General features: G+C 35.4%; 1 protein-coding gene across 3 annotated transcripts in view; it reads right to left on the reverse strand.

Moving 5' to 3' along the window:
- Positions 1 to 1,009: 1,009 nt before the first annotated feature.
- The window catches only part of BMP5 (bone morphogenetic protein 5), a 120,790-nt gene continuing 95,609 nt past the window's right edge, over positions 1,010 to 26,190 (reverse strand). For 2 of the 3 annotated variants that reach the window (XM_021719475.1, XM_008071825.2), the window contains 4 exons: positions 21,062 to 21,256; positions 6,722 to 6,798; positions 5,280 to 5,390; positions 1,513 to 1,751 (listed from right to left, as the gene is read on the reverse strand). In XM_021719475.1, coding sequence (XP_021575150.1) covers positions 1,602 to 1,751; positions 5,280 to 5,390; positions 6,722 to 6,798; positions 21,062 to 21,256 — 533 coding nt within the window. In that variant the 3' untranslated portion in view covers positions 1,513 to 1,601. Of the gene's footprint in view, positions 1,752 to 5,279; positions 5,391 to 6,721; positions 6,799 to 21,061; positions 21,257 to 26,190 lie in introns of all 3 variants that reach the window. The other variant, XM_008071826.1, reaches the window with a different exon arrangement.

Here is a 26,190-nt window from a genome sequence, read left to right on the forward strand (position 1 = left end):
ATTTATTTTATTTTATTTTATTTTATTGCTTTATTTTTATTTTTTGAGTTAGAGTCTCACTCTGTTGCCCAGTCTGGAATGCAGTGGCATGCTCACGGCCACAGCAGCCTCGACCTGCTGGGCTCAGGCATTCTTTCCGCTTCAGCCTTCCAAGTATCTGGAACCATAGGTGTGCACAACCACGCCTGGCTATGTTTTGTGAATATTGTAGATGAACTGTAAATAAGCCTAACCATAGAGCCACCATAAACAGGTTACCAACAAAAAGGTCATTCTACAAAAATTCAATGTGTGTTTTAAAAAAGGGGGGGGCTTAGAAGGCAGTCCAACAGAGAGAGAAAATAAATTAATTTCAGAGGGAAGAACACGTGCACACACACACACACACACACACACACACACACACACACACACAACCAGAACCTTCCCATTTGGAATTATCTGTGCTTGAAGGAAGGTTTACAAAATCCCTTTACAAAATAAGGTTTTCATTGAGCTCGTTCTCAAAGATATGAAAAATGGATTTCAGCTGTTCTTAAGAAATGGCAATTCTGTCAAAGCCATTCTGGGATTTTGGTAATTTCCTCCAGTTTAGTTTCAGTGCTTTTACCCCCAGATCAAATCCCTTGCATCACATCAATCAGCAAAGGCAGTTATAAAAGAGAGCTAAAGAAAATGGCTTTGTCGGCATCTTCTGCTCCAATACGTTGTATGCATGTAGTGACTCTTGTCTGTAGGGAGGAGAGTGGAGCACAAATAAATGTTTCTTTATTTTTGGACTAGGATTTTAAATCTGAAAAAAAAATCTGCAGCAGTAGTGTTCTAGATAACAGGCAGACATGATTTATTTGAGGTAAGAAGGTTGTACTACAATATTTTAGTGTTAACTTGGAAAGTTATGGACAGAGGCTCAAGCCTGTCTCCACAGAATTCCTGAAGCTTTGAGCTTTTTGCAAACTCTACAATCCACAAGCCAAAAAGGAACATGCTCCTACAGTCAAACCAATTCTGTTAAAGCAAACAGTTACAACAATTATGTGCAATTTTTCAGTTTCTATGTTCTGCCTACTATTTGTTTATTCAAATCCAGTTCAACATTTCACTTTATCTAATGAAGCAGAAACTCTAAAAGAGAGTAGTTTGTTTGGGATGTTGTTTTTTTTTTTAAGTCTTATTTCTAAATAAATATCCTATTATTGTTTTCATTGGTATAATATAACCAAATGTGTTCAATTTTTTTCAACAATGTTAAACAGTTAAAAGAGTCTGTCTAATCTGAGAAAATTATTAAAAAATTATATTAGAAAAAGTACTGAAATGGAATTGAATTGGATTCAGAATATCTCCTTGAAAATTAGACTGGGTGATATATTTCATAATGTAGTGGACTATATAAAATATATTTTATTAATAAGGCATCCACAAAAGAGAATATATACCTTTAAATAAATAAAAATGATTATATACATGATACTGTACATTGGAAAAGAGATGAAATGAGCCAGACTAATCTTAGGAAATTCCCCCTTTGTCTGAAAGTATGCTTTTTATTGCAGTCATAAACCTTAATACAGATCTGTTATTATCAATATTATTTAATATTAGTGGCAGCCACATGAACGTACTACCATATTTCTATATTTTTTCAAAATGACATTGGAGCTGTCATCAAAGTACAGAACAGAGATGGCATTTAACTTGGTTGGAGCACAGCAAGGCTTTGGTACGTGGTCAGGAAACATCAGATGAACCTGGAAAAGAAAAAAATAAGTTTTGCTCTTTTAAAATAAATAAAATAAACATTTTTATTTGCAGCTTTAAAATAACATGCTTGTTGGGCAACCCCTTCAGATCCCCTCCCACTGTGGGAGTTTTTCTGTCCGCCCAATAAATCCTGCTTTCTCACACATATACAGAAATTATAATAACCTGCTTGTTGTATCACTCATAATAAGGCACACCCTTAGCTGCCCACCTTTTTTCCTGTATGTTTGATGACTGGATTGGGGTGGGACTGATAGTGAAGATTGTATTCTGAAGCATTAACACCCAGAATCAACCCACCTGTTCTAATTATGTGTTGGGGCCTTGAAAAATATTCCTCCAAATAAGGAAAACTGTATCTACAAAGTATTCAATAGAAACTTTCCTGGGGAAAGAACATGGCAAGTAGAACTGAATTGCTTTAGCTGAAATGACTACTTCCGTTTACATCATGAGAAATAGAAATACAGAAGTTATAAGTACAAATCACTAAAGACACACGGTTGGACTATAGAAAGATATGGATCAAGAATTGTCCTTTAAAAGGATAATTAAACAATAAATCATCAATATTATGCCAACTCTTAATGTTCCATGATAAAGAAACATAAAAATCATAATGAAGTGGAATCCAAATACAATCCAATAATTGCTTAAAAGTAACAATTTTAACTCTTCTCCATAGAGTTTTTAACCACATTGGCTGGAGTTTAACATCCATTTACTTTCTTTCTCCCCTGCCCACTCCGTAGACAAGTGCCAAAAAGCAGGCTAAGCTAAATCAGAAGGAAATGGCATAGATGCCTTACAAATTGAATATCCATCTCCCCAAAAACTGAAAAAGGTGGCTGTGCATGAAAAGGGAAATGCTTAAGTAAAGGGTTGATGCTCACTTTGCTCAGACTGGCAGTCTGCCTATGTCTTGTAATCATTGAACAAAGACCAGAATACAGTTCCCCCCTTTTCCACCCACCTACTCTGGCCCTTTCCCCAGAGGAGTTTATGGGAAGTCCCATTGATGAGTCTTGGGGGATCTACAAAAAAGCAAATACAGCCTCTAAGAGTTTTGGCTGCATAATGTCCTGGCTGAAATGATATAAGAGCCCTGCATGTGGACAGAAACAGCAGGAAAAATGAGGTGATCTGACATGTACTTGAAATTTTCTAAGACCTCACAAAACTAAAAGTTGGATAGTTTCTACAAATTTCAGATGCAGCTTGTGTCCCTCATCAGTTTTATCTTCCATAACCCACACATACATGATTGATAACCCCTCTGTTTCAATGGCCTTGGCAGCCTTGTGGAAAAGTGGATTGGTCTTGAAGCGTTTCTCTAGTATATTAGTCACAAGCTTGCTTTCCTTTAACAACAAACACGCCTGTCTTCTTGTTTCATGTCCTTCACAGCACAGACATACAGTGCACACAATGCCAGGAAAAAAAAAAGTCAAATTTCCCATGTATGCTCCAGTTTTGCAATGACTTATGTCCTATATCCCAGGGCAGAGATTCAGAGCAGTGTCTTGTTCCAAGTTTGTGTCAGATTATTTTTTTTAATGTTTGTTTTTCAATACTGCCTTCTAGACTACAGCCATCAGAGCTGACAATATGTAATTATATATTTTACAAGAAAAAAAGAAAGGAACATGAGAGAAGGCGGGTGTATTTCACAACGGGTATTTTTCAATAAGTAAGCATTGCGTAGCCAGAGGGAAACTCTGATACACTAGATACATATCTAAGAAAGTGACACTCTATTTTCTTAGTCAATGAAAAGACAATAAAAAGAGGCAAAGAACTTTCTGAGAAATCAAGTGGCATTACTTTATAAGCTAATAGACTGTGTTCCTCTGAGACCCTGCAGAAAGAGATCATGAAGGTCCCTTCAAAGAATAAAACAGTAGCATTCGTCTCTATCTGATGAGTTTTTATGTCAAATGAATGCTCATCGACAAGGAGGAAAGCTAAATCATAGTCTTTTTATGGGTGGAAATCTGAATACAGCACACTCATCCTTGCAGAGACTACCGCCATTGTTCCAGAAATGTTATTCTTTATCAAGAAGTGCTTATATTTACAGATGGCAAAGGTGAAGAAAGCATATAGCACTTTAACATCCCCCTAGAAACTTAGTCTACACTTTGTATAGGGCAGTGAAGTAGACTATCTCATTGGTTGTGAGAGAGGCAAAAAGAAGGATATAAATCACTACCTATCAAAATGGATATTTGTTCTGTTTCATTTTTCTCTATCCCAAGATTATTTCCAAAGGCTTTGATAATGTTCATGCTCTGATTTCCATGGATGTGCATTTTTTTATGTCTAGCTATTCTATGGCATCATATTAAGTTAATAAAGATGTCAGTTAAACATCAAGTAATTCAAGTGTGTGTGTGTGTGTGTGTGTGTGTGTGTGTATTTATAATTTCTTTTTCAGAAGGAAACTGGAATACTCTTTCCACCAGCTTTACATTTCAAATTAATTATGAGAAACAAACTTCTAGCGAGTCAAAACTTCACAAATAAATCCACCCACAAGGATAGTTTTCTTGTAATATCTACTGCTCTCTTACTGCCATCCACCAAAACAACTCCATTTCCATCATTGTCTTGATCCTAAAATAAATTGTTCCCTTCCTTTCCTCTTAAATACAAAAAGTTAAAATTTTCATATTAACCCAACCATTAATTTTGAATTAGATCACATTGACTAGTATATATTCTTAGAGTCTCTCATTTAGCCTTCCAGATTGTCCCTCTGCCATACCAATAAACCACTCTCCATGAAGTACATCAGACTCTCAAGAGGCTTCATGAGCTCATTAGACATAGTACAACTAGTTGAAGACCATCAAGTCAACAGTTCACTATCTCATTCACAAAAATAAACCTAGGTTATTGGAGATTTAATCACTGATGAATTTCTGGGAGTGTTGAAGAGAGAAAAGGAAGTATCATTTTCACATTAAAGGAGGAGGAGGAAGAGAGACAAGAGGAGGAGGAAGAGGTAGAAGAAGAAGAAGAGAACAATAATTATGAAACAGAAATTAGTTTCTTACTTTTATACTAAATTGAAGAAGTTTTATAATACCAAAGAATGTTATGGAACATTCTTAGACAATTAGGGGAAAAGCCCTCAGAAGAAATTTAGCACAGCTATTATTCAATGTTTTTGTAATGATTACTAATGAATTGCTAGGCTAGAAACAGCCCCTGGGAACCTGTGCTTAGTCATATTGTGTAGTGAAGAAATCAGTGCAGAATGACCATTTTATGTGATTACTCCAATTTTCCTAGCTGAATCCTTCCCCATTCTGGCATCCAGATTACTCTTTAAACCAGCCTGAATTTCCTGACTATATCCACAAATATTACTTTGGTTCTAAAAAGTAACCAAGGAGTTTGAGAAAAGAAAACAATGTCTTGGTAATTATAAATGGATGCTTTCCTTTAAAACAACATTATATTGTGTCTGCATACTAAACCATTTTCAAGATTGCAAAAACAAAGCATACCAGAGTCTGAACGATGGCATGGTTGGTGGCATTCATATGGGCATTGAGTGGAAAAGAACATTCTCCGTCACAATAAAATGCAGCATATCCTTCTGGTGCTATAATCCAGTCCTAAAAGACAGAGAAGGAAAAGAATATCATCAAAATAAAAATGAAGAAAAATAACTCTAAAAGAATACTGAAATATATTTTATCTGAATAGGTTTTCATTCTTGTTCCTGCAATTATTATAATAGGATAATTATTTTAGCAGGACCTTAATAAGATAGCCTCCACACCCTTTTATATAATCTTAAATTGAAGTTTACAACAAGAGTATAAATATTTTCACAAGAAACTGTCCTCTCTAATTTCTCCTGAGAGGCTGCTATGTATAACATTCATTGTGTGTATTAGTCCATGTATTCACAAATAAAACCATAATCATGAAATAGCATTCTAAATATTGTTTAAACAGGAAATGATGAACTCTGGAAAGTTCAAGTGAACCAGAAAGGAAAAGGAGAATAAACTTAATTGAGATAATTCTCGTTACTCCTTCATAACTCATTCTTGGTTTTAGAAGTCTGACAGTCTCCTAAAGCTTTACTATTTGTTCCATGTGTCGTTTTTCTTTCCATCTGTGCATTAACCTTATAGTCTTTGTAAAAGCAACAAGTTGAAGCGAATTCCTAAAAACCATACATGAAAAATTTTAGGAAGCTAAAAAGTTGGTACATGGATTGATTGCCTTGATCCCATCCACCCAGAGAAATAAAACCTGGTACAAATGTAAGTATTATTAAATTATCCACGTTGAAGTCTATCATAAAATTTGAACATATTAATATTATTTCTCAATAAAATATCTCATATACGAGAATCCATTGTATTGGGATAGGAGAAGAAATGTAGAAAATGTTTAAACTGTCACCACAAAAATATTTTGGTTAAATTTTCTTCTTCACTCTGTTTGTAAAAATTATCTAAAAGACAACAAAACCATTTTTAAATTTATGAAAAGTTTTCTGTATATCTATTCCATAACATAGACATTATTATTATTATTATTATTATTATTATTATTTTATAACTGAGAGTTCTACTTCCTAGAAATATAGTTTGGGAGCCTAAGAGAACTAAGAAAGTTGCTTTTACTAGTCTGAACAAATCTTCTATTTGTAATAAAATTAAAAGTTTGGGCTACTTAAACAACAGCACTTTTTCTCTTCCTGAATATCATAGGATTTCTCTTCAGCACAATTGTTTTTTACTGTAAAACCTACTAATTATGTTTTAGTGCTAAAGGAATAATGGAAAAGTTAAAATAATGTGGATAATCCATATAGTATGTTTAAAATCACTGGTTATTTTATTGGGAATATTACAGACAAAGATTATGACTCACTAAGGATTTATTACAAAGCAGAAAAGAAGTACGTAAGGTAACTGAACATTCTTACCTGCCATCCCAGATCCCGGAAACTCACGTAGAGTTCATGCTTCTTACAGGCTTGTTTTTGTTCACTTGTGTTGTAATCTGAAGATAAAAATCATATGTTAAACAAACAGCTGCCCATCAAGTGCACTAATATTTGTTTTGTGAGATCACTGATAAAATTTTTAAAAAGAGCTTATATTTAAAGTTGTAAAACATGAGTTTGAATCTAAAAAATGGAGCTACTTACTAACCATTTGGACTTCAGTCAAGTCACTTGTCCTAAGTTTCTTCTTCTGTAAAATGCAGACAATTCTATTTTTCTCACGTGGTTCTAACAAGGATTTTGTTAGACCACCTAGATGATAGGACGCAGCCTGGTGCCTGCCATTCACTGAGTACTAGCTGCTCAATGAATGTTCACTCATTAATTCACACAAATTCATACTACAGTAGTACTTAATATAGTTTATCCCTTAAATATTCATACAATAATTTTTAACATCTTCTAGGAGGCAGACACTGGAATCTTAGTTGATCTTATTTGAACAAATGTCTTAAACTCAAGATACTTCAAGTTGGGCTTCTAATCATCCCCCCAAAACCTTCATTCTTGACTGATGGAGGTTACCCAGGCAATAAACAAATAAAAACAATCAAAATACTCTTTTTTTTCATTCCCATGTCTCATCCGCCAGGAAATCCCATACATTGTCTCCAAATAGATCCCAGTGCACCTGCTCTCACTGATTCCATCATTGATCCTTGTCCAAACCACCACCATCTCTGGCTGGGATTACTGCAGTATCCTCACAGCTATTCCCCCTGCTTCTGCCCTTGCTCCTCTACAACAAAGTAGCAAAAGCAACAGAGTGGACTTTTTAACAAGTATACTTAAATATGTCACCCTTCCTGCAAAAAGAGCCTCTATGTTTTCCCTATCGCCAAGAGTGAAATATCCCCACAGTGGTTACAAGGTTTTATGTAACTTGGCCCCATTACCTTTCTAACTACTTTCCTATTACTCTTCTTGTTCTGGTCATGATGTCTCTTTGCTGTTTCAGGAACAATTAGACTTGTCCCCACCTTAGAGCCCTTGCTCTCACTACTTCTTCTCCCTGGTTAGCATGTATACTTCTTCTCCCTGGTTAGCTTCGTGTATATTCAAGTTCTTACATTAGCTTCACCTTCTCAAGAAGGCCTTCACTGCCCTTTTAATTTTGCAACTCTTACTCTGGTAGCCTTGATTTCCCTCACCTCGTTCTGATTTTTTTTTCCATTTCAATTATTATTTTCTGAAATGCTATGCCATTTCCTCATTTATTTTATGCATTGCTTCTTATCTGTTTCCTCCCACCAGAAGGAAGCTCCACAGGGCAAGAATCTTGTTTGGTTCACTGATGTGCCCCCAGTGCCAGGATCAGTGTCTGGCGCACAGTAGTCATTCGATAAATATCTGAGGAGTTAATGAACAAATTCCTCATAGCGTCCCACAAATGATTTGTGGCAAATGAAGCATTCTGTCATTAAATGTTTTGAAATATAATCTGAAATACCCATAACTTTTTCTAATTGCTTCAAATGATTAAGTATAAATGTAGAATTCCAATCTTGCATCTGGAATAAAGTAAAATATTGAAGAAGCACAGGACTTTCCAGGACATTTTTTGTGCTTTGTCTTTTCAGGGATTTCGTCACACTTTACACAAATAATGTTCTATAAGCGAACCTACTTTGGTTATGTCTAATATGAAATATGAAAGAAAAAAATGAAAGAGCAAAATAATTTATTTCAAAGGCAGTGTGTGCTAACATGCCACCTTCCAGTTTAATTATCTTCAACCATTAATGAAAATGTAGGCACACTAGAGGCCAAAGAAGCCCATCTTAGAGCATCCTGTCTTTTATGATTACTTCAAATAACTTTTGTTTAATGTTAGCCTAGGAAACAAGATAATAATTAAATTTTGGACCCAGGGAATTTTTCTTACTTCTATGTCAACTATTCCTATTATACAATTACCTTCATGAAAACAAATTAAATAAATAGATAATGGAAAATGGAGGAAAAAAATTATTTCAGACTCTTTTGAAACGCAGCACAAAAAGACAACTTTGTTCAGGTAATGGACAAGTGTACTTTAACACTAAACATGAAGTAGATAAATTCCCTGTATCATTTTTAGGAAAAATAAATAATTGTTGCTATTATCTGTTTGATTCCATAAACTCTTTAATATACAAAACAGAAAATAGCTTTTCATTAGGCCAGGAATCAGTAAACTCTTTCTTTCTTTTTTCATTTTTTTTCTTTCTTTTTTTTTTTTTTTCTGAGTCAAAATTTCACTCTCTTTCCCAGGCTGGAGTGCACTGGCTCATTCACGGCCACCACAGCCTCGACCTGCTGCGCTCAGGCAATCCTTCCACCTCAGCCTTCCATGTAGCTAGGACTACAGATGTGCACCACCATGCCCGGCTATTTTTTTTTTTATTATTTATTTTAGAGATGAGGTCTCTCCAATTTGTCCAGGCTGGTCTCAAGAAAACCCTTTCTTTAAAGAAGCAGATAGTAAATACTTGAGGCTAAGTGGTGTCCTTTGCAACTACTCAGCTTTGCTGCTGTAGCATGAAGGCAGACAGACAATATATAAATGAGTGTGGTTATATTCCAATACAATTTTACTTATGGATACTAAAATTTGAATTTCATAAGATTTCCACATGTGACAAAATATTGTTCTTTGTTTTATTGTTCTTCCTAAAAATATAAAGATCATTCTGAGGTAGTTGGCTTGAGTTTAACTCCCAGGCCTTCCTCTGTTAATGCCTGCATTAAATAAAATGTGAATATGTATTCATTCATCTTTGTCCTAATTACAAACATTAAATATGAATAAAAACATTGTAGTCAGTAACACATACACGTATATATGAAAAGCTATAAACCATATATATGACTATTTGAATTCCATGTTTACAGAAGAAGAAAAGAAAATGTAAAAGTTAAAATACTCATATATCTGTTCCACTATGTAGCTTTTTATGCCGGCTAAGTGATGTATATAATGTAACATCACATAAAGGTAATAAGCAATGAAATTTATAACAGAATCTGGTTCCAAAGTCTGATTTCATAGAGCATTAGGACCATATGTTTATTCTGTCAGAAGTAAAAATTAATGGATACTGAGTGAAGTCAATGTTGTATCTGAACTAGCAAAGTCTGCTAGCTAAGCTTACGATAAGTGGTTGGCAGAATAAGCTGAGGGAGGAAGGGCAAGGAAATTAGATTTATATCTTTTAAAGTATCAGTGGGCAGCCTGTAGGAGATTAATATGAAATGGAATTAATTCTACTGTTGACGAACATGCCTACAAATGAAGAATTCTTTCTAGCTACAGCCAACGCTAGAAAGAGTAAAAAAACACATCTCAACCATAATGCAAGTGTTGTAACACATCACTTCTCTGTTTTGTCTCTTAATGGTAATAATAATGGGAAACCAATGCCAAAATACTAAAAATATTCTTAAATACTTTATGCAAATTTGTTTATGGTCAGTTTCTAGAAATAGTGTTAAGTTTAATCTTTTAAAAGTTGATTTAACAGTATTATTTTTTCCTAGAGCAAAATTATCAAAGAAATAATATAGGTAGAGGAAAAAGTTGATTAAAAAATCCTGAATGTAGAGAAAGAAGAATGTTAGTACAATGTTGGTGAGAATGTAAATGGATACAGATGCTATGGAAAACAGTATAGAGATTCCTCAAAAAAGTTAAAATGAGTTTACCATATGATCCAGCATTGCCACTGCTGGGCATATATACCCCCCAAAATGAAATGAGTATATCAAAGAGATATCTGCACTCCCGTGTTTACTGCAGCACTATTCACAAGATATGAAAGCAACCTAAGCGTCCATCAACAGATGAATGGATAAAGAAAAGGTGATACATATACACAATGGGATAAAAGGAATGAAATTCTGTCAGTTGCAGCAATATGAAGGGAACTGAAGGACATTATGTTAAGTGAAATAAGTCAGGCATAGAAAGACAAATATCACATGCTCTCACTCACATGTGAGAGCTAGAAAAGTTGATATCATAAAGGTAAAAAGTAGAATAATAGTTACCAGAAACTGGGAAGGGTAGAGAGGAGAAAGAATGAAGAGAGTTGGTTAATGGGTACAAAAATGCAGTTAGATAAAATAAATAAGTTCTAGCATCCCATAGCATAGTAGGGTGATAATAGTTAACAACTTACTGTATATATCACAATAACTATAAGAGATATTAGGAATGTTCCCAACAGAAAGAAATGTAGATATATGATATGATGACTATCCTAATTTTATCATTACACATTGGATACATCTATCAAAATATTGCATGTATCCCAAAAATATGTACAATTATTATGTATCGGTTAAAACAAATTCCTGAGATCCACATAGACATTCAATGGTCTGTATACCAGTTCTGGAGAAAAAAACAAATAAACAAGCATGAGCTAGCCTCACTATGAAGGAACAACAATCAAAAAGTCAAAAAATTCCATATGAACATAGGTTACATTTTCTTTAAAATATAGTATTATTTTCTTTGGTGGATGAAATATAGATATATCTATAAAAGAAAAGGAAAACCAGAAATAGAATTTAACATTTAAGTGCAACAACAGCTTAAATGTGCCAAATATAGTGAGATATTGCTCAAAGCAAAAGAGATGTTAGCTTTTTCACTCTTAGTTTCAAAGGAAAAAGGAGGAAAAGGAAGTTGACACCTACAACATTAGTATGGGAGAACTTAATTGATTTATAGAAAATTGAAAATGACCGATGAAGGTCTATAAGGAGAAAAAGCAAGAATGGTGCTACAATAATATGAATTTTAACATGGTCTCAGGGTGGGCACATTCATGATAAGCCTTCTACTCATGATTTCTATTTCTGTTGTTCTGTTTCTGCAATATTTTAATGTTCACTATTTGGGCCTACAGGATCACCAGTCACCTAGTGGCCAGGTCAGAAAATTTATTACACTTCTGGATTTTCTTTCTCCCTCAGATCCTATATTAAATAGGTCCACAAAGCCCCATTCATGAATGCACTTCAGTTTTCTCGTCTAGGTGGCCCATTGGGAGACCTCTGAACTCTTGGATTACTCATACTTCTCGATGTCTCCCTCTGGTCACTTTGAATCCTAAAAAAATACTTTATCCCTGCTCCTCATCAACACCCTGACCTTAATAATTCTTTGGTCTCTTTTACAGAATTGCCTTTTCTCCTTTGCCTACACTGATTGTGTTGATGTTCCCCCAGGAGGCCCCAACTTGATAATTTTCTTTTACTTTGCTTCCTGTGGCACTGGTCAGCCTCATGTTGCTTCTGACAGTTTGGCTCCTAGCTCCTTTTCCTATACATTCCACTTATTCTCAACAAGCCCTTCTCTAGTCTTGTTTCACCCACCCCCTCCCTACCCCTGGTGGCCTCATCCCAGGTGTTTTGGTTTCTACTTCCACTTCTCTCCAGTCTATGATCTTCATTGCTTGGAGTTTTTTTTAACTAGAAACCTAATCATTATTTGAACTTTCTGTCTCTTCCCTTGGCATCCCATCCTGAACTCTGCTGCCAAATTTAACTTTTAAAAATGCATATCTGATTATAGCTCTCCTTTTTCCAATTGCGGAAACAAAGACAGCGCTGCACTTTGCCATCATATACTCTACTAGAGATTTGGCCCCTGCCTAATATCCAAGCTGATGTCACACTCCTTTCACATAAGAATGCTTGCATACCCCAACCAATAGACACTGGTACATGGCTCTATAACTGTGCATGTCAGTTTGAAATGGTTTTGTCCATACCACTATTTCTGGAGAACATCTATTTTTTTCATATGTAAGTCCCTCATGAAGTATTTTAGACCAGACCCCTGTGCTGCTAAGTGCTCTATCTTTACTATTCTCAAATCATTTTCTACCTACGCTAATAGAGTTGATCTCCTAATAATTACTAATGTACATGCTTTGGGGAGAAGTATGATCCTCATGTCATCCATCTAAAATCAGCATATAGTTAATACTGTGTCTGACACATAATGGGTGTTTATTTAATATTGAAAAAATATAATTTTTCAGAAATTATATTCAGATATATTCTCCCTGTGGATTTTCTCTAGAGAGAAACTTGACAAGAGACACAATGCTTTATCATCTTTTGGCAAGCTTATATTTAATTATGTAGTTAATTGCTGATATACATTTGCCAAATCAGGTTAAAGACTCTAAAATTCCTCTAGCTTCTGAAGTCCCAAAAGCCAAGAAATCCCAAGTGATCTCAGGCATGGATACTTATTAGAGAGAAACAATGTATTGTTTTCTCTTTTATAAGAGTCTAAACTCTTTATGTATCAGTTCTGAAAAAACAAATTAAATGTGAAGTCATTTTTAAAATGGTGATGATAAGGCTAATATGTAAGGAGCATTTGCTATGTGCCACTGTTCTAAATTCTTTACACAAAGTAACTCATTTAATCCTTTTGACTCATGTAATCCTACTCTGTGAGGCAGGTATTATCAACATTCTCACTTTACACATGACATGATGAAACAGAGTCTGAGAGAGAGGATATGTCTTGTCCAAGATAATGCAACTAGTAAGTGGTAGAGGCATTATTAAATGATAGATAGATAGATAGATAGATAGATAGATAGATAGATAGATAGATAGATAGATAGATGAACAGACAAAGCTGGCTAAGTTCATATTATTATATACCAAAATAATTGTTTTAGGAGAGACTAAATTTTTGCATGGTTCAGGACACAGATACCAACTTTTAATGTTACTGTAGAAATCATGTGGGTTAGAAATATTCTCACATGAATAGCATTGCAGGATTTTCAGGGCAGCATTTATTTTGAGCGTCTCAAATTGGAAGCAACCAAAAATGTCTCTTTGGAGTGATGGGATTAAATAAGCCCATGCTGGAACTATTGAATATTTTGCAACTGGTAAAAAGAATGAGGTAGGCCAGGTTCTTGGCTCACACCTGTAATTCCAGCACTTTGGAAGGCTAAGGTAGGAGGATTTCTTGAGCTCAAGAGATCAAGACCAGCATAGGCAACATAGCTAAGACCTTGTCTCAAAAAAAAAACAATTAACCAGATGTGGTGGCCTTCTCCTATAGTCCCAGCTACTCAGAAGACTGAGGCAGAAGGATCTTCTCAACTTCTCCAAGAGGTTGAGGCTATAGTGAGCTGTTGATCATGCCACTGCACTCTAGTCTGAGTGATAGAATGAGACCTTGACTTAATGAGGCCGCTCTATTTGAAAGATAGCTAAACGTTTATTTGTACAATATATAAAATATATTATTCATGTAATTAAAAGCATATGACAAGATATATTATTTCAAAAGTGAGGTATATATGGAGAAAAAGATTTGTAACATGTTGATATCAGTGTATTAGGGTAATCTACCATGGGAGCAATAGGTGAACAATGGAGAACTTTAGCTTTATTTATGATTCTATTATTTTTAAATACTAAAAAATGTGCATTAGTCATATAATAGAAAAAGTTCTAAATAGATAAAGACAATTATGTGCTTTCTTGTTTTGATTAATATCTGTTGTTTCAAGAGGCATGAGTTTATATTGTATCCTTAGGCAAGAGAAAGTGCCTATCAAAGTTGGGGGAAAAAAATGTTTCAATGTTAGTAACTTAAGATAGTCCCCAATTTAAGATGTTTTAAGATTTTTTTAATTCACTACAGTGTGAAAGAAATATGCTTTCAGTAGAAACCATACTTTAAGTACCTATATCATCATTCTGTTTCTCATGTTCAATATTGTATCCAATAAATTACATGAGATGTTCAAAATTTCATTATAAAATAGGTTTTGAGTTAGATGATTTTGCCCATCTGTAGGCAAATGCACATGTTCTGAACATGATTAAGTTAGACAAGACCAAGCTATGATGTTTGGTAGGGTAGGTGTATCAAATACATTTCAGCTTATGATATTTTCAACTTCCTATGGGTTTGTTGAGATGTAATCCTGTAAGTTGAGGAGCATCTGTATATGAAGGAATTGCCCTAAGATATCACCATAGCTTTAGGCAGGGCCACAACATGATTGGATTTTCTTTCAAAGATCCTTAGTATCCAGCATGCAATAAGCAATCTTTTTTTAGCAGTCCTGTAATGATTCAAGTTTTCTGGTTTCCCAGTGCATATAAAAGTTATGTTTACATTATACTGTAGTCTATAAAGTGTACAATAGGATTTTATCTTAAAGTACATATCTTAATTTTAAAATAATTTATTGCTAAAAATGCTAACAATCATCAGAGTCTTCAGTAAGTCATAATTTTTTTGCTGGTGGAGAGTCTTGCATACTTGTTGATGGCTGCTGATTGAATAGGGTGGTAGTTGCTGAAGGTTGGGGTTGCTGTGGCAATTTCTTAAAAGAAAACAACAATAAAGTCTGCTGCATTGATGGACTTTTACTTTCACATAAGATTTCTTGAAGCATGTGATGCTGTTTGATAGCATTTTACCCTGTGTAGAACTTTTAAATTGGGGTTAGTTCTTTAAAAACTCATCACTATTTTAACAACTGAGTTTATGGAATATTCTAAATCCTTTGTTGTCATTTCAACAATGTTCACAGCATCACTAGGAATAGATTTGATTTCAAAAAACCACCTTTGCTTATCCATAGGAAGCAACTTCTTATCCATTCAGGTTTTATCCGGAAATTGCAGCAATTGAGCCACATCTTCAGGCTCTACGTCTAATTCTAGTTTTCTAATTGTTTTTGCCATTTCTGTAGTTACTTCCTCCACTGAAGTCCTGAACCACTTAAAGTTATCCATGAGGGTTGGAATCAACTTCTTCCAAACTCCTGTTCTTGTTGATACTGTCACCTTCTCCCATGAATCACAAATGCTGTTAATAGTATCTAGAGTAGTGAATTCTTTCTGGAAGATTTTTCATTTACATTGTTTAGTTCATCAGAGGAGTCACTATTGATAGCAGTGATAACCTTATGGAACGTATTTCTTTTTTTCCTTTTCCTTTTTTTTTTTTTTTTTTAAGATAGGGTACAATTCAGGGTTAGGTATACAAATGGTCATTGTATAGGTAGAGTTTGGGCCTCACTTTGGTTCCCACTTCACCTGTTTTGAGATCAGGTATCCTTGCTGATGAATTGTGCCCCTCACACCCGGCCGTTTCCCACTACTGCTAATCCCTCTTTTATAGTATTACCATCATTGTTCAGGGCCCATTTATGAGGAAGAACATGTGGTACTCAGTTCTTTGTTTCTGTGCTAGATCACTGAGTTTTACAGATTCTAAATCCATTCAAGTTGCTGTGAAGTTCATAGTTTTGTCCTTCTTTATTGCTATGTAATATTCCATTGTGCATATGTACCACATTTTTTTTTATCCAGTCTGCTTTTGATGGGCAGTACGGTTGGTTCCGTGCTTTTGCTATAGTATTTCTTATATAACAAGGCTTGAAAGTAAAAATTATTCCTTGATACAAGGGCTGCAGAATAGATGTTGTATTAATAGGCATGAAAACAATATTCATCTCCTCATACCCTGAAGACCTCAAATCACTCTATAAAAAAGATACCTGCACACGTATGTTTATCGCAGCATTGTTCACAATAGCAAGAACCTGGAAACAACCATGCTGCCCATCAAAAGAGGACTGGATTAAAAAAATGTGGTACATATACATGATGGAATACTATGCAGCCATAAAAAAGAACAAAATCATGAATTTCGCAGCAACCTGGTTGGAACTAGAGTCTATAATACTGAGTGACCTCTCACAGAAACAAAGATCCGAGTATCACATGTTCTCACTCATATAATGGACCTTGAACATCCAATGTAATACTATAAGAAAATGACTGACGGTACTGGGAAACTATGGGGGGAGAGGGGGATGGGATTAACAGTCGCAAATATCTGTCTGGGGATGGGGAAACACCTCTTATCAACAGGGTGCCTGAATGAAATGTAATTGTACACCTAACCCTTAACTGTACCCCACAAAGTCATAATAAAAAATATTGATTAAAAAAAATATTCATTTCCTCATACGTATCCATCAGAGTTCTTGGGTGACCAAGTGCATTGTCAATGTGATACTCTGAAAGAAAAAAAAGAAATCTTTTTTTTCCTGGGCAGCAGATCTCAATAGTAGACTTAAAATATTTAGCAAACCCTGCTGTAAGCATGTGCTGTCATGTCATCCAGGCTTTGTTGTTTCATTGGTAGAGCACAGGCAGAGTGGATTTAGCATAATGTTATGTAAATGAGCACTTCAGCTTAACATCACTAGCTGTGTTAGCCCCTAGCAAGAAAGTCAGCCTGTCTTTTGAAGTGTTGACACCAGGCTTAACCTCTCTAGCTATGAATGTCCTAAATATATCCTGTTCCAATGGAAGGCTGTTTTGTCTACACTGAAATTGTTTAGTGTAGACATCTTCATCAGTGACCTTAGTTAGAATTTTCTGGATGACTTGCTGCAGTTTCTGCATTAGCACTTGTCACTTCACCTCACACTTCTATATTGTAGAGACAGCTTCTTAACCTCATGAACCAATCTCTACTAGCTTCAAACTTTCCTTCTGCAGCTTCCTCACATTTCTCAGTCTTCATGGAATTGAAGAGAATTAGGACCTTGCTCTGCATTAGGATTTGGTTTAGGGGAATGTTGTGGTTGGTTTTGTTTTCTATCCGGACCACTCAAAACTTTTCTATATCTATCAGGCTGTTTCACTTTGTTATTATTCATGTAATCACTGGAATAGCACTTTGAATCTTTTTCAAGAACTTTTCCTCTGCATTCACGACTTTGCTAACAAACATTTAGCACAAGATGCCTAGCTTTTGGCCTGTCTTGGCTATCAACATGGCTTCCTCACTAAGCGTAAAATTTTCTAACTTTTGATTTAAAGTGAAAGATATGCGACTCTACCTTTCACTTGAACACTTATAGGCCATTGTAGAGTTATTAATTAAAATAATTTCAATGCTGTTGTGTCTCAAGGAATAGGAAGACACAAAGAAAGGGAGCGAGATGGGGAAACAGCTGGTCGGTGGAACAATCAGAACAAACACAACTCTTACCAATTGAGTTTGTTGTCTTTTATGGATCTGGTTCGTGGTATCACAAAACAATTACAATAGTAGCATCAGAGATCACTGATTACAGATTACCATCACTGATTACAGATTACCATAACAGATATAATAATACTAATAATAAACTTTTAAATATTATTATAATTACCAAAATGTGACATAGAAAAACAAAGTGAGCATGTGCTGTTGGAAAAATGGCATCATTAGTCTTGTTCACAAAGGGTTGCCACAAACCTTCAATTTGTAAAAAAAAATAAAATAAAGCGAAGCACAATAAAATGAAGTATGTCTATACTATATTCTTTCCATCACTGATACAGTCCTTAGAATAGCATCATGCTCTGGAAATTTTTCAAATAGTTTATCAACTTGGTGCCAATATTTTATTAACTTGATGCCTTTATATCTTCAAGAATGACTAGCTTAAAATTCAGCAATTTGCATTTCCCTTCCTCTCATACCCAACATCAAAGAAATACCCATTGTACTGCTTCATGACAATAGAGAAAAGAGATATATCTCCCACAACGTGTCTGCTCAACCTTCTTGCCAAAAATCTGCAGAGGAACAAGGGGCAGTGGACAGTTTCTGCAGGATACCTGGGAGCAGTAGTTCTATATATCTATATAAAAGAGGAAGTTAATGTTTCCTATATAGTCAACATGTTAATTTATTCAATAAGTATTTTGGGGACTCATTATTTTGTGCTAGGCATTGTTCTGGGCTCTCCCATAGGAGCTTGGAGAAACAACACTGGGAAGTCAGAAGACAAGAATACTTGATACAGGAAAGAGCAAAAATGATGTGGGTTTCAGTTCTTCTGCACTAATTGAGTCTCAACACTTGATGATATGCTTCGCAAAAAAAAAAAGCAATCAGACAAACATGAAAATGCAATTCTCCTCCCTAACTCCACCCCCATCCTGCTCCATCCTGCTCCTTCTTAACCATGGAGACTTTGCACAGTATTTTATTGTAAAAGTCTGGTACTATTACAACATTTATTATTTATATTTGAATAATTTTAAAATTTCACTGGCATTTCAAACCTTCTAAGTATCAAATTTTCTGTTTATATTAGCATTCCCTTTCCTTAAACTCTTGTCTTTTGGCCAAATCCTGTGAGGTTTTCCCCAGTCTGCTTGATTACTACCTATTGAAAGGTTAAATCTCATAAACACAAACCAGCTACTTTCTTTCTTCTTATTATTAAAATGTGAACACACTCCAAAACCATCTACCACATATTTCACAGAAACGGTTGCCAATGACAAAATTTTAAAAAGAAAATATTGGTCTATATTAGAATAATTTTGTACTCTAAATGGTGTTAGGAAACTGGTGAAAAGTTACGTGATTTAGTTCCATGTGTTTTATTCATCTCTGGTTATAGACGTACATTTGTTACTCACAGTCAGGAAGAGAAGATAAATAGAGTTAACCAATAGGGAAAAGGACTTTGATGATTTCAGTCACTAGAACGCCTCTGCCGGAGTCATTATGAGCTCTAATAAGAAGTATGTGACTTATACTTTTCCCTTTGTAATTTCCTCTAAAATTATTTACTATTCTATTCAAAGTTTAGCAAAACTTTTTCTTAATGCAGTCTGTTACATTAAATTAAAAACATTTCAACCAAATTTAGAACCATTCTACATGAAAAGAAAAACATACAACTTTGACAGGCTAGTATTTACAAGGAAGAAAAGGTCTTAGAAAGTTATTTTTCTTCATCTCTCATATTAAGTAATTACAACATTTTGCCAAACTAAATATCTTGTGAAAATCTTTACAAAATAGCTTTGTTATAACGCCCTAATATCATGTTTTACTCTCAAGTGAAAAAAAAATGGTTACATTTCTTTGTTGGAAAGTCGTTTTAAACATCACTTTATACATAACATTTATTTCAGTATAATGCACTTCCATACAGAAATCTTTCTCCCTCCTTCTGTTGCTAGGTATACCAAAAGACCTTCTTTCTAACATGATTCTCCTGGTGTCTATATTTTAGGAAGACTCCAGTTAGTTTCATTTAGTATTTGTTGAGTTTCAGAGCAAAAAATAAAAACAAAAATACATGTCTTTTGTTTGATTTGTAATCATCAATTTACTACCTAAACACTCATATATGCTTGAGTCATAAATCACTGCTGTATGATCTGCCATTTTCAAATAACCTGGAAAACTGCAAATTTCAGGAATAACAGCACTGAAATTGGAATTCTAACTAGTTGGCATACCATATGTATGCATCATGTCCCTTTTGTGCCCTAGCTCATCCATTGTGTCTAGCGGGCTACTAAGCACACAGTGGCAAATATTGCTGAAGAACACTTATTTTGCAAAATGGCAAGCATGTTGAACTAAGTAGGGATGTTCTAGGACAAGTTTCTTTCTTCAAATTTATTTTTGATGGATTAAAATAATTTATCAGACTAAAATCACCACCAATTTCCATCTAAGAATAGTCTACCTGTTTGCTTCCTGGACTAAACAAGATCCTTCTTGGTATAACTAATATGATTAAGTCACTTCAGATTTCGGCAGTTAGATGCTTTCTGATCAATAAAAATTTCTCTCCCTTTCTATCAACTAACAGATTAAATTATGAGTACTTTGGTATCCATTGTGCATTTGTAATATTTTTGAAAGATTTACTCTATGTGTATAACACACACCTACAGCAAATTATCCAGATAATAGCCCTCCAAATAAGTAATGAAAATATAAATATTATCTTACTTATCTATCTTGCTCCTATTTTTAGAAAAAAAATGAGCTGCAAAATTCACATGCATTGATTTAAGTGTAAAGAAAAAATCTTATGCTGAATTTACCTGGCTGACCATCCATATTTGGGAGGCCCTGGGGAAGTTAGCTCAGCAAGTTTGTAGTTCAATTTCGGCTAGACTTTGTTGATCTAGCCATTTCATAATTTTATTACTGCCAGCTTGATTTTAATTTGAACAGAATCTTTCAACATATGAAGGCAAGTCCTATTTATTTTAAAATGAATTACTGAGTGATTCACAAATGAAACATTCTGGGATGCTAGAAACATCACTGGAAGATTTACTATACCATGTGAAGGTATATACAGAGAGTAAATTTATTGTGGCTGCTTGATTTGCAACATACAACCCCATAACTCTCTGTGCATAACCACTGCTTGGGTTTTATCTTACCTCCAACACTGGACATTCTGGAAGAGTCCTGATGAGAGCTGGATTTATTGCGGTTTTGATTTTTCCGTTTGTTGGTTGCTCTCACAGATCGAAGAAGTACCTCACTGGCCTTGAAGAAAGCCACCATGAATGGTTGTTTTGACTGAGGCCCGTGTCTTCCCACAAGACCTGCGGATTTTACGTTGATGCTGCGTCCTAGAACATAATGTACAAGCACTTGGTTTGTGAAAAAGAAAGAATGTTTACCTGATATGTATGAATTCTGAAAGTATTTTGAAAAAAGGAAAGTTTGAAAACATTATCAGAATGTTTTCTATACAGGCCAAGATTCTTATAAACGTTGAGGTTTGCTATTACAGACAATTATCTGTTCGTGGTTTTTCAACCCGTGTCATTCTTCCACCACAGAACACCCTCCATCCAGCTGTTTTCACTCACTGATAGCTTCTCAGACCTGGAAGTCAGAAATGCTATAAAAATGGAAAGGGTTGACTACTCATCTGCCTGGAAATGTCTACCTTAAGAGACAATCTTTAAAATATTTGCTATAAGCTCTTCTGCACTAAGTGCCCTATAATTTTCCTTTAAATGAAAAAAGCTGAATGTCTGCCAGGGTGTTTCTACTTTCTCCAGCCTATTTTAAGCCTTTCAAGTGTTAATTAGTGCTGATAGCCTTTCCCCCTTCACTTCTGGCCAGTGCCCAGCAAACTTCACAAAACTGTGCTGTGCTTAAAGTTCCTCACAGGTCATTCTGGAAGTGTTGTCTGGGGATGGAGGTTTGCTTTAAGCCCCAGTTAATTCTTAATGTGAAGTCTTTTTAAATAAACATGGAAATTTCAGAATTCCTCTCCCTCTGAGTTTTGACATACCTGAAGGTTTACCGAAAGGATTTCTCAGAAGAAGCAAACCAAGCCTGGAGACTCTCGGGAAGGGAAAAAAAAATCCAGGTGAGCTTTGAGACTCACCTTTGCCTCTAAACTAGCCTACATCTCACAGCCTTCTGACCTCTTGATGTGGTTATACGTCTGATAAGAGGGGAACTCGGTACCACCAGCACCCATACAGGAGTGAATTAGAAGTCAATGCCCTAGAGTCTAGAAGTTGGTGTTGATAAATTACCCCTCCCATGGCAGTAGTAATAATGATACTTATAACTATATCAAATAAGTTTGGAATCCTTGCTATGTATATGCTAAGCATTTTTCCAAGTGGTTTCCATACATTATTTGAATTGATTACACAAATGCCCTAGGAGTTAGGTATAACTATAACTATCCTTCTCTTTTTAAAATTCATTTTATTAGGCTCTTTTAACTTAAAATAATCACTGAAAATTATATTTTATATATGATATATGAAGAAGAAAAACATTGACTGATATCCAGTTCCATGAAAATCAAAGAGGATAAACTATTTAACATTAAATTATAAATTTGGTTGAGAATTACTTTCAAGTAATGCAAAGTTTCTACTCTAGATACAGAAGTTCACAATCTTTTAAGAGTAATATATAGTGTGGCTTGAAATATGTGCATGATTGACTCTGGCTTGCCCCATGAGAGATGTGCATGTTTTCTTAAAATATTTATTCAGTAAAGACCGTGGAGCAACCTCAGCCCATTTTAAAATCTGACCCACCTTAGAAGAAAGAAAAAGAAAGCAAGTCCCTGAAATGGCATCAATGGCATTTTAGCAAATAAATCCTTGCTCTTAGCAAAATTTATTTTGGCAGCATAAACACTTTTGTGTATACTTGTATTGTGCAGAGACCTTCTACCGTCAGAAAATGAGACTGTGTCATGTGAGACTGTGCAGCTGTTTAAAGGGACACAGAGGTCCTTTAAATGTGGAGGTATAGGTTAAAAAAAGAAAAAGTCTGTACTAATTCAGACAGCACAGGTATCCTCCACAATTGTCCTACAACATCCTAGGAAAACTTGTCCAGCTCCAAGTATTAAAATGGCCATTTGCCTCACAAATGCCACTACGCTCAGTTCTACCAGAGAAAGGACTTACAAATAATCAAAGCAGTAAACCTTAAGCAAATAAGCATATAGATTTCTCTTTTAAATGCAAACTTACAGTGGCTCTATGCCAGAGTCTATATTTCTTAGAAAAACTCTATCACTGGCATAAATGAAAGAGGCAGTTTGATTTGTGGTCAGAGCAGTTTCCATTCTACTTCCACTGTAACAAATGTATTAATTCAGCTCAGACTTCCTCCTTCTGGCAGCCCTTTTGCTGTAAAAAGAGAAATTAGAAGTTCCAGCCAAATACCATACCTTGAACTGACCCACTTCAATACATAAACACTTTTACAACATGTTTATTCAGGTGTAGCACTTGAAATTGGTTTAAGATGTTTCCAGTGACAGAGAGCTCAGCAAAGGAAAAAAAAAAAAAAAAGAACTGAGAAACTTAACTGTTATGGAATAAAATAACTGGAAATCTGTTATTTAAATTTCTTAATTTTTTTTCTGTCTTGGAGTAAAACATAAAAAGTATTTGTCGAAGACTTTATTTTGATATTTTGATGAAGTGTTAATTTAACAGGAACTAAATTTTTACTTGTATACATTGATGACTGCAGAAATCATTTTTAATGTATGATCTCTCTAATACTGAAATAGGTTGCTGCAAGATGTTCACAAATGGAATACAATAAAATCAGTTTTCTATTCATGACAACATACACTGACCCTTTTATAGTTAAATAAGCACTTAACCCAAAGATCCAAGTTTCCTTTGGTTTGAAGGGAGTTTCTTTTATTATTACTCCAAAGACATTCAATATTGTAATTTTTATCTTTGGAGAAGTAATGCTGCTCTAAAGATTTATGTTCTGAAAACTGTAAAGATGTGTGCATGTTACAAGTTTGGGCTTCTTGGGTTTTACAAAGGTGGATATTATATGTGAAGCAAAGTACCCTTCAAACCAAAGGAAACTCCCTTTAAAATAACTTTTTATATTATTAAGTTTCCTCTTGGTTTCCTCTCTACTTCAGCAATGAGGTGACTATTAAGATTCCATGATTCCATAAGTAATGATTACTTGGTTATCCTTGGTCTTGAACTACACCATAGAAGTATTAACTATTTGATCTACTCCTACAGACACAATATACCTATAGTGATTATGTTGACTAAATTTTTTGAATGGCTGTTTTTGTAAGAAGTACAGATAGGAGCCGGGCTCGGTGGCTCAGCCTGTAATCCCATGCCTTTGGGAGGCTGAGGTGAGTGGATTGCCTGAGCCCGCGGGTTCGAGACCCACCTGGGCAGCGAGACCTCATCTCTACAATAAATCAAAAAATCAACCGGGCGTGGTAGCACACGCCTGTAATTCCGGCTACTCGGAAGGCTGAGGTGGAAGGATCGCCGGAGCCCAGCAGGTCGAGGCTGTGGTGGCCGGGAGCGGACACTGCACTCCAGTCTGGGCGACAGAGTGAGACTCCGACTCAAAAAAAAAAAAAAAAAAAGAAGTACAGATAGGAACCCAGATTATAATGAATATATTAAAAATAACGAATTCTTTATAAATTCACTTGAACATTTAGAATTTTATTACTAAATGTACAGAGTGTTTTAAATATTGCAAATATATCATTAAAGAATCCTACCTAGCCAGGCTCGGTGGCTCAGCCTGTAATCCCATGCTTTGGGAGGCTGAGGTAGTGGATTGCCTGAGCCCATGGGTTCGAGACCCACCTGGGCAACTTGGTGAGACCTCATCTCTACAATAAATCAAAAATTAGCCAGGCATGGTAGTGTGTGCCTGTAGTTCCAGCTACCTGGAAGGTTGAGGTGGAAGGATCACCGGAGTCCAGCAGGTCGAGGCTGCGGTGGCCGGGAGCGGCCACTACACTCCAATCTGGATGACAGAGTGAGACTCCAACTCAAAAAAAAAAAGATTGCTACCTAAAGCATTTTGTTTTTAGGAAGACTGTACATCTGTGTGTATCACCATGGATTTACTTTTCAAAGTTAGTCCTTATTTTTTAACAGTTTCTAGTTTAAATATAGATAGATAGATAGATAGAGCCTTGAATATACAATAAAAATGAAAAGAGCATTAAAATAAAGGGTGATAAGGATACTAGCTTGAGCCCAAGCTTAGTCACATTAAAATTCAGACATGTCTAGGCATAGACGTTAAATTAAGACTGAGCAATTTCATTAGCAAGAAGTCATCTTAAGGAAAAGGTGAACCCCTAAAGCACAGATTGAAAGTAATATCCCAGGGAATACGAGGAAGCAGTGGTTTCTGAGTCTATAACTCAGAATTACTTCTGGCATAGCTATAATGTATGTATGTGTAATTCCTCAAAAACAAAGGTGAACTTTAGTTAGTCTTTAAAATACAGGGAGGGTAAGGTAGCACTACTTCAGAACTTGGTTAACAAAGTGTGACACAAGTGTTGAACAAAGATTGTTTCTACATCAGAAGGGTGGCTTCTGAATGGTTCCATGTTGGGTCAGGTTGGCAACAACAGAAGCAGCCCCAGAATGGTCTCCTGTGTCAGCATACATGGGCTTCAGAGAATGGCAGCAGCTCAGAGATGAGCAGAGCAGCAATCTGATGGTATCGGGAGCTTTAGTGTGCACCAGTAAAAGTACCAAAGCAAGAGACAGTGCTGGCAATGGGAAGAAGTAGCTGTAAGAGCAAGAAAAATCTCTCTTGTAAGATATCTATGGCTTGATGTTGATGCTAGAAAGTGGGTAGGGATGTGATGTACTAAATCAGTGGGGTGATAACAGAAGTTGAAAAACGTGCTGAGAGCTGTTCAAGCTTAAACATGCTTCTGTTCTCCACACGGATGAGACAGAAGAGACAGCAGAGAGAAGATTGGAGAGGTTCTTTGAAGGACATGCTTGCATTCCAGTGATCATGCTGGTGGTGGCTAGACCCCCCAAAACATTGTTAAACATTGTTTTGTTCCCAATTATTTTAGCTTTGCATGTCATGGAATGCTTGGATTATGAAACAAAAGAGGTATTGACAATTATGGAAGTCCAGAGTTTGGTACTATACTGGCATAGATACTATCTTTTTGGTTTCTATCCTCATGCACAAAGGTTAACTCCAAATGGATCAGAGACCTAAATATAAAACCTCAAACCATAAGAAC

The sequence above is a fragment of the Carlito syrichta genome, unplaced genomic scaffold, assembly GCF_000164805.1.
Source record: "Carlito syrichta isolate Samal-C Ts95f unplaced genomic scaffold, Tarsius_syrichta-2.0.1 Scaffold314748, whole genome shotgun sequence".
Lineage (NCBI taxonomy): Eukaryota > Metazoa > Chordata > Mammalia > Primates > Tarsiidae > Carlito > Carlito syrichta.